General features: G+C 45.4%; 1 protein-coding gene across 1 annotated transcript in view; it reads right to left on the reverse strand.

Annotated features, from left to right (window-relative positions):
* Positions 1-3,804, reverse strand: part of MAP3K13 (mitogen-activated protein kinase kinase kinase 13) — a gene marked incomplete at its 3' end in the record, with an annotated part of 22,355 nt that extends 18,551 nt beyond the window's left edge. The window contains exon 1 of the mRNA XM_008937178.1: positions 3,315-3,804. Coding sequence (XP_008935426.1) covers positions 3,315-3,804 — 490 coding nt within the window. The remainder of the gene's footprint in view (positions 1-3,314) is intronic.
* Between the last annotated feature and the right edge of the window lie 4,749 nt (positions 3,805-8,553).

Below are 8,553 nucleotides of genomic sequence, written 5' to 3' on the forward strand. Positions count from 1 at the left end.
CACAAGAGCTTGTGTTTCTAAGGTGATTAAGAACCACTGGAGTAGAATGATGGGAATCTGTTTCCCATGGGGAAGAAAAGCAGGAGCAGCCCAAACCATTGAGACAATCTATTGGAAGCAAACTTTTGCTGTTTGCCAGCCCTGGCTGCTTGCCAGCATTGGCATTATGACAAGCAGCATCTCTGGTGTACAAAAGACCTCACAAACACAAGCACACTTCCTAAAGCACCTTGCTCTCCAGGTTGCCACAAAAATGCCCATAATAGTGGTAAGGATGTAACTTGTGAAAGGGAAGGTGAAAGCAACCCCTGAAGACAGATTCTTAATCCAAAGGAAATGACTCAGAAGTCTAATGAGTCTGTAGAAAACACAAACAAGTCCTTCTATGAAGTGCTAGAGTACCAACAACCCAAATTAAACAACTGGTAGATGCAAACTGAAGAACTAAGTATTTCTCCCTGAAAGGATGCCCCAACAGCCTTCAAGAAACACAGTAAATAAACCTGGAGAAACAGTCTGGAGTGATCTTATGGGTGAAACTCAAACCACTTAAACCTCAGATAATGACCTGGCAGCCCCTGAACAACACAAAAGCAAACACTCCCTGCAGCAGTGAGTCCTCACCAAGCAGCTGGAGAATTTAACAGCTGCCACTGGCATTGCTTAGCCAACCAGCAGGACACCCTGCAGCCACTTCAGCTGACCAAAGCTCCCCCCAGCATGGGTTGTCAAGGGAAACACAAACACACTCCTCTTGATGACCACCTCAGGTGTTGAGAAGGAAACTCAAGGAGTGATTCCAACAAGAAGATCATGTGGAATCATGTACAAGTCATTCTTCTCCCTCAGTCACCAAGTCATGAGCCAAACCTTCACAGGCAATATGGACTCAAGGATCAGGCATTTTCAAAGGACATGAAACCTGTTTCTATTTTACTACTTGCACTCACATCACCACCACATTCTAGAGTGATCCAAAGTGGGTGAGCAGGAACAAGCACTAGGAAGCATCTGCAGGCACCAGGAAACTCCCCCATGGCTGCAGGTCAAAACTGGATTCCTACCCCAGTTCTTGATGCAGACCAACACAAAGGATTGCTCCTGGATCAGGCTTAAAATAGGGGGGGGGGGGAATCAACGGAAAAAGGGGGGGGGGGGTGGGAATCAACTGCACAGACTTAGGGCACTAGCCCAAAGCTGTTGATAAGCTCCCAAGGGAATGAAAGGCTACCACAAGTCTCTCTTTACACTGGAAGGGCCAGAGACATTTCCCCAGCCTGCCTTCTCCAAATTCCTAACCCCTGCTCAAACACAAACCTTGCATCCTCTGTGCTCTTGGTAAAAGGCAGCAAAAATAAAACCAATCACATACATCAGCTGCTAAACTGCTGGCCTGTGTACAGCTGATGAAATGCACACAAACAAGATTTTCTGTGGCAAGAAGCAAGAATGAGATCATCTGGAAAGCAGAACATGAATATTCTGACAAAACCTTCAAGTTTTAGCACAGAAGGAGTGTAAAAAGGTTTATCCTTGGACAACAGGAGCATACTGCTACCACCAGAGATCTAACTCATCAGCTCCAGAGGAGAAAAATCATATAAAACTTTAAAAAAATCTTCTTTTCACTCTCATTTATGAAGACATTGAAGATGCAGATAAACTACACAGGCAAGATACAGCAGATCCCAATTCATCTGCAGCCTTACCACATCTGTAGCCACTTCAGAACTGCCCTTTTAGGAAGGCAAGCTGCAAATCATCCATCCATCCATGGCTCTGAACGTGCCCACAGCACTGAGAACAGCATACATGCTCCTGTGTGTAAGGAGAGGAGCTCTCTGTGCACCCCCCAAACACAACACCACTCCCAGCTGCTCATTTTCATTCCTTAGCACTTCCATCTTTCTCATTAGTGACTCCCATACAAAAGAAAGTGTCCCCTGTGGGCTACCAGAGAACATGAAGCTGTGGTCTCCAAAGCATCTGCTGTCCCAATCACACATGAAACAGGATCTCCTCACCTCACAGGTACCTTTCCTGAAGCTACCCACCTGAGCTTACAGGCATGCACAAGCACCAGACAGCTCAGCAGCTCTGGGTGATGCCAAAGGATTCCAAAAACCAAGTGATCTCTTGCTGAGCACACCAGTCTGACAGACAAGAGGCTGCTGCTGAGGAGGCACCTGCCAGTCTGCAATGCAGTGGTGGATTTCCCTGCTCAGAGCTACAAACTGGAAATGATTCACCCTAGGAAGGAGGAGTGAGTTTACTTCAAGGCAGATTTACCCAACATGTTACTTAACAGCTCTGTTCCATCATACTAGGAACTCTTCTCAGCCCAGCTCTGGAGTTGAGATATGAACCACTCAGATGAATTCTCTGACCACGTATCTTACAATTTATGCCAGAAAACCATTTTATTAATACTGAGTCATGATCACACATGAGAAGAGAATTCCACCCCATAGTATAGTATGGTGGCCAGGCTGTTCCCATTTTCAATAAGCCTCAACCATTCCAGCTCCTTAATTCTAATGACAGCTTGTTCTTTTCCCATCTGCCACGTCCCTCCCCCTGTGCTAGGGGAGAAATTAGACACCAAAGGCAGAGCATACTCTGCTCTCCAGCTTCCAGTAACCCCTAAAGATAGATGTACCCCATTGACTGGGACATTGCTTATTCCTGAACTACATATTTCATATATATATATTTATGCTCACACACTCATACATTTATACATCTCAATGAAAAAGCTATAAGCATTAAAGGATATATTTCTGGAAAGATAAGTACTGAATGATATTTTAAAGTGCAAAATTACTCCTGAATGAAAAGACATAAAAGTTAATGTAATATGCCCACAGAGCAGCAAAATTTCTGCTCCTTGGTGGTCAACTGAAGACAGCCTTCACACACACATACAGGAGGAGTAAAAATGGCATCTGGCATGATGAAAATACCTTTGCCTAAGTTTTTTGTCAGGCATGAAAAAAATGGGCAAATAAATAGTTGTGTTGAAGACAATTCTTCCTAATCCTCACTCACACAAATACTTGGTTCAGATTCAGATCTTGTCACAATGGTCCCAGGCATGGGTCAGAGCAAGCAATTGTTTTTGACTCCATCACAAGCTGCCTTTGCTACAAATGATAGCTGTTGGCTGTACAGTGCAGGATTTCTCTGTGTGAACCCCACAGCAGGGCTGCATGAGATGAAAACGGTCACACGGAGAGCTGGGAAAGCACCCTGGGTTCCTCTCCTCCTCTTCAGCCATTCCCCCAGAAGCAATAAAGCTTTGCCTCCCTGCTTACCTTGCTGCTGTAGCTTGTAGTCTGTGGAGTACGCCTTGCCTATGATGTTCCACACGGGCCTCAGACAACCAAAGAGCCCCTCCAGGAACCCGCCGCTTCCGCTGCCCGATCTGTTGAACTGGACTTTGACGTCGTCCCCTCCACCGTTGCTCTCCCCGTCCCCAGTGCTCCTGTTGCCCTGAGGAAGGGGGGTCTCAGCCTCGTCCTGCTCCCGCAGCTGCAGCACGCTGTTCTCAAACTGCTCCCTGGAGTCCTCACTGACACTGCTCAGCACGGCCGTGGTCACCGGGCTGCTCACCTGCTCGGGGAGCTCCGTCTGCAGCGGGCCCTTCTCCAGCGCCTCGGGGGACGGGTGCTTCCCGGCCGGTGAGTGCTCCTCCTGGAGCCTGCTCGAGTCCTTCTCTTCACAGAAGGCTTTGCTGAGGGAGTTTGGAGAGGAAGACAAGCTCAGGCGCTCCTGAGTGCTGGCCATGATGCCGTGAGTGTGCATCAAGGAGATGGTCTGAGTTGGGACTTAGAGAACTAGGACGAGGCGATTCAGAGGCGACACATGGGCCCAGGACCTGAAACCAGAGGGAAAAAGAACAACTTTCAAATTTTTTATTTCAGTATTTTCATTGTGTGCCTTTTCACAGGGCGAGCTGATAATTAACTAGGCATTCCAGACAACTGCTGATACTTAGTAAATAATTACTGCCCTAAAAGAAGCAAATAAATTATTCCAACAGAAACTCCACTCAGCCAGTACTTTCGGTATCCTACGGCAGGAATCCACCAGTAAACAAACACCACAAAATTTAAACAAAAGCCTAAAGGTCAAAACTGTGAAAGACTCTTTGCAGCAAAGCTGTTTCTGTGTGGTTTCTGTAGCATTTGTCAGACTGCAGCTGACCTCCAGGTGTTCCCCAGCTCAGGTATGGTTTGAGTCCAGCGGCTGTTTGTAGGTCTAGCACAGCCCACAAGCTCAGGATTCCTCTGCAAAGCCTTGAGGCAAGGCTCTGGAGAAACAAAGCACAGCCATACAGCTGGCCTGAAGCCACCAAGGGGTGGTTTGTAGCTGCTCCCTCAGAGCCCCACTGAGTTATGACCATCTTTGGCCCTCTAGTTTAATCCTTTCAAGTTCAGTGCAGTAAGGTATGCTGCATTCTCTAACCATGCTTATGCCACCCTCATGAACAACTCAGAGAGAGCTTCATGGGATCTGTGTACCCTCCCCTCTGATCTCCCTCCTTCCACAAGCCTCAAGAGCATCTCCTCCCACAGCTCTCTGCTTCCTCCCTGCACAGAGTTCCTGGTAGGTTGTGTATAAATTCAGAGCTGATAGACTTTCCCAAAAGTCCCCCCATCTCTTGCTATTTGCTCCCCTGAAAGACCCTTCTTCTGCAACCCAGCAGAGTGCCACCTTTCCACAGAGCTGGGGTCACACTGTGAGAGCTGCCCATTGCTGAAGCACTTTGCTGGGGTAGAGCCACTTCCCAAACACCAGTCCTTAACTTTGTGCCACAGGGAACTAAGTACGTTCAGCCAGTAACACAGAACAAAGTCCAGGCTAAATTCCCTGAGGCTGAGTGGGTGGGAATGGCACTAACAGAAACTATTTTGTTAAAAAAAATCAGTTACACTGGGTGCAAAGTCCCAGGCTCTGCAAACAGCCAGGGAAAGGAAGAAAGATGTGGCCAGGTAGCACGTGGCCAATCGAAAGTCCCATAACTTCTCAAGATAAGGTCATTACAGAGATGAGAGATAAGATCTTCAGCCTGGTAAAAAGCTTCAGCCCCTCTCCAACTGCAGATGGGAACAGCCAGGAGCCTGGTTTACATTCTCATACTTCTGCCTGATCACATGGGGTATGGACAAAAGCTTTATTAGAACATCACTTAGGCTGTAAACTTTGTTCTTTAAAAGAAAGCAAAACAGCAAGTGAGGCAAAACCTGCAGCACAGTCCAGACTAGTAAAGGAGCTGAATTGGACTTGTAGAGGAAGCTCAAGGTGGTTATTCCTGACCTACCTGTGACCAGCATCACAATGACTAATTCCCCAGTGTGGGAAGCTGCTGTGTGACTTCAGTAGTATGGGGACTACTAGTAGTAGTTGTCCTATGATCACAGATTTTGTTGTTGATATAAAGAGGAATAGGGAAACATCTCAGACCTGAACAGAATTTCAGAAAAATACCAGAACAAGTCCAGTTCAGGAGACCTGGGCACATCCCCTGCTCATTTCCAAAAGCCTGAGAGACAAATGATTCTTTAGACAACAGCAAAATGTGACCAGGGTTCCTACAGAGAACTCTGCTTTTCCTAACACTGCAAAAACATCATTCAGCTTCCCCTCCAAGAAACCCTGGAGTGGGACCCAATACAAGAATATGAGGTAACAGTGTCCAGAAGTATTTCAAATTTAAACAATGGGAAACTAAGGATTCATTCTCATTAATCCTTAATGGCTTAATCTTTAATTAAGGATTAAATCACACCTGGAGGATAAAATTGTTTTGCTGTTACAAGACTCTCAGAGTACACTATTGCAGTCTGTGATTTTGCTTTACCTTTTTACATCATTTTTGGACTTCAGAATGCTTGATGGTGTAGATTTAACAGAGAAAAAACAGCTTTTCCTGTACATATCTCACATTTTCCTGGTTTTTAAATGGATTATCAGCATCATATGTGACTCCTCTCCTCATGCATGTCTCAGTATTGCCTGGAGAGTTAAGCCTCTCTCTTCTACCCTGCTGCTGAAGCACCACAACATATATACATCATGCTGCTGTCAGCTACCAGATCACCCTGACCCTCAGCTCCCTTCTGCTCTGGTGTGAGTGGCTCTACAGACACCTCCAGCCTCCCACCAGCACTGGGGCTCAGCTCAGCAGACAGTCCAAGTGCACACAGGGAATCCCATGTTCAGATCTCAACAAAAAGACCAAGTTTAGGCAAGTCCCATGCATTTTCTGGGCTGTGTGGTAGGCTGATCACAGAATCACAGGCATACTGGCTGCAAAGGACCTCTGAAGTTATCAGATTCCACCTCCCTCCTACCTGCAGCAGGGCTACCACAACACAGCTCAGCCCACCCACATTTGGGGCCCCCAGTTCTGCTTTACCAGATCAAATTTCCTCCCCCAAGATTCAGATGTTTCAAATAGAAAAAGGCTTTTAAACACCCTGCCATCTTACCTGCCCCTGGATCTGCTTCATGGGGAGAGGAGGCATGCAAAAGTTAAAAAAAAACAATGATTTTCAAACTGGCATGATACAGCCTTATTTAGGGACTTACATAAGCAGCCTGATTTTTCAGAGGTGTAGCAAACTCATTGTTCTGAGAGCATGAGATGACAACATTTATTTTAAAACAACTTCATATCAAGCCCATTTGAAGTGTTCCAGCTAGACTGGTGGAGGTATAAGGTAGTTTCTGCCACAATGCATCAACTCTGACTTGTTGCAGAAATGAATTTTTCTAGATTATCTTTTATTACAGTAAATTCTGCAATGTGTAACCTCTTGCCTCAGCAAAATTTGATTTAATAGAGACAAATTAAGTTGTTCTCAACCTTGCCACCTCTTCATACAAAGGATGAAGAGCATTTTTCAAGCTTCACTGCCACACCTCCCCTACGCTTCTAATCAAAGATAGGGCTGAGATTGTTCATGTCAAACTCTTCCCAATAAAAGAAGCCTCAGTTTCATTCAATGCAAAGAAAAACATTTGCCTGGAAGTTGAAAGTTTCATTACCTACAGCCTGCTTGCCCTTTGGGATGTTTATGATACGTGTTGCCTTCATTTTTACAGTGAAGAGCACAGTCAAGGTGTTCTGCTTCTATCTGAGCAGAAAGCTGAAAGCTCTACCTGTGTGGGAGGATTGTTGCATATTTAAGATTTCATGAAGTGCTGCTGCAGACTTCAAGGCAGCCCTGATTTGAATGATGTTGATAAGTTCATGCCCTTTGCAGCTAACAAATTTCTCTCACACTTCCAAGGAGGTTTTCTGCTCGGCGTGATTTTGTCCCACAACTTCTTGTAAATTAATCTGTTTACAGGCACAGCCTTTTTTTCCAGGCAAAATCCCACCCTGCCCAGACAAAAGCAGCACTCTGGAGAAAAGTGAGACTGTACCTCTCAGACAACCCAAACTACAGTCTAGAACTATCAGAAAAGTGACAGTTTACCTGAATCAACACGACAGAGGGTGAATTGATTATCACAAGGCCTGTGTCCAGCTTTTGCCTGATCCTGTGTCTTCTCCTGGAAACATCCATCTAATAAGTGTTCTCACACACATGGAGAACAACCAGAGCACGTGGCTGCCTGTCCAAGCCAAATACTCACCAAGAGTGTCAAAGCAACAGGTTTGAAGACATGGCAGAATTAAACAAAAGCCTTGCATGGACCATAATGGAAGTTGCTCCTTTGAAGAGCAGTGCTAAAAACAGAGCAGCAGAGTTCCAGCTACAGCACACAAACTGTTAGTATGCTGTAGAGGTTGTGTAAGTACAAAGCAGTTACCACTCAGCTTCCCAACAGCACAAGTGTCTAGTAATATTAAGTTAGTTTCCTTGAAGGACTATTTCTTATATTGGCCAGTCAGGTATATTCTATGCTTGCACTTACAATACACAAAGGACATAAAAGCAACTGTCTGATCCACATTTAAGGGCTGAAAAAAGAGCAGCTGACAGAAACTATACAAGCTGATACATGGGAAATATATGGGAAATACCAAGGACAAGAGATTTCTGTCCATACCACTGCTTACAGTCAAGCCCTGGAGTTGTCTTGCTTTTTCCTGGTACTCAGTGTGATTTCCTCCTGGCTACACCAGCTACAGGAAGGTACCTACACCCTTCTGCACTGACAGCTCTGCTGCTCAACTGCAGTCATGTATCATCTCAAGAGTAGTACAATACTCCTGGCTTAAGATAATACTTCAAAAATGTTCTTGAATCATGCAAAAACATGCTTATAAAGTATAGTTATCTTGCCACACGTCTTGCAGCCAAGTTCTCCTGCCACCTTGAGATTATCTCTCTATTTCTACATGGAATTTTCATAACAGGTTGATGCACAGTCCTCTCCTGTCTCTTGACCTTCCACGTTGTACAACTTCAGCACAGGAAGGCACTGAGTGGCCAAGCTGGCAAGCACCAGAGCTTGGGCTGTCACTTCTGACCTTTGGGGTTTGAAATCACATGATTTTATTACACAGGATTCCAACAAACTTTCTTTTCCTGCTCT

Source organism: Merops nubicus, unplaced genomic scaffold, assembly GCF_000691845.1.
Source record: "Merops nubicus isolate BGI_N331 unplaced genomic scaffold, ASM69184v1 scaffold29793, whole genome shotgun sequence".
In the NCBI taxonomy this organism is placed as follows: domain Eukaryota; kingdom Metazoa; phylum Chordata; class Aves; order Coraciiformes; family Meropidae; genus Merops; species Merops nubicus.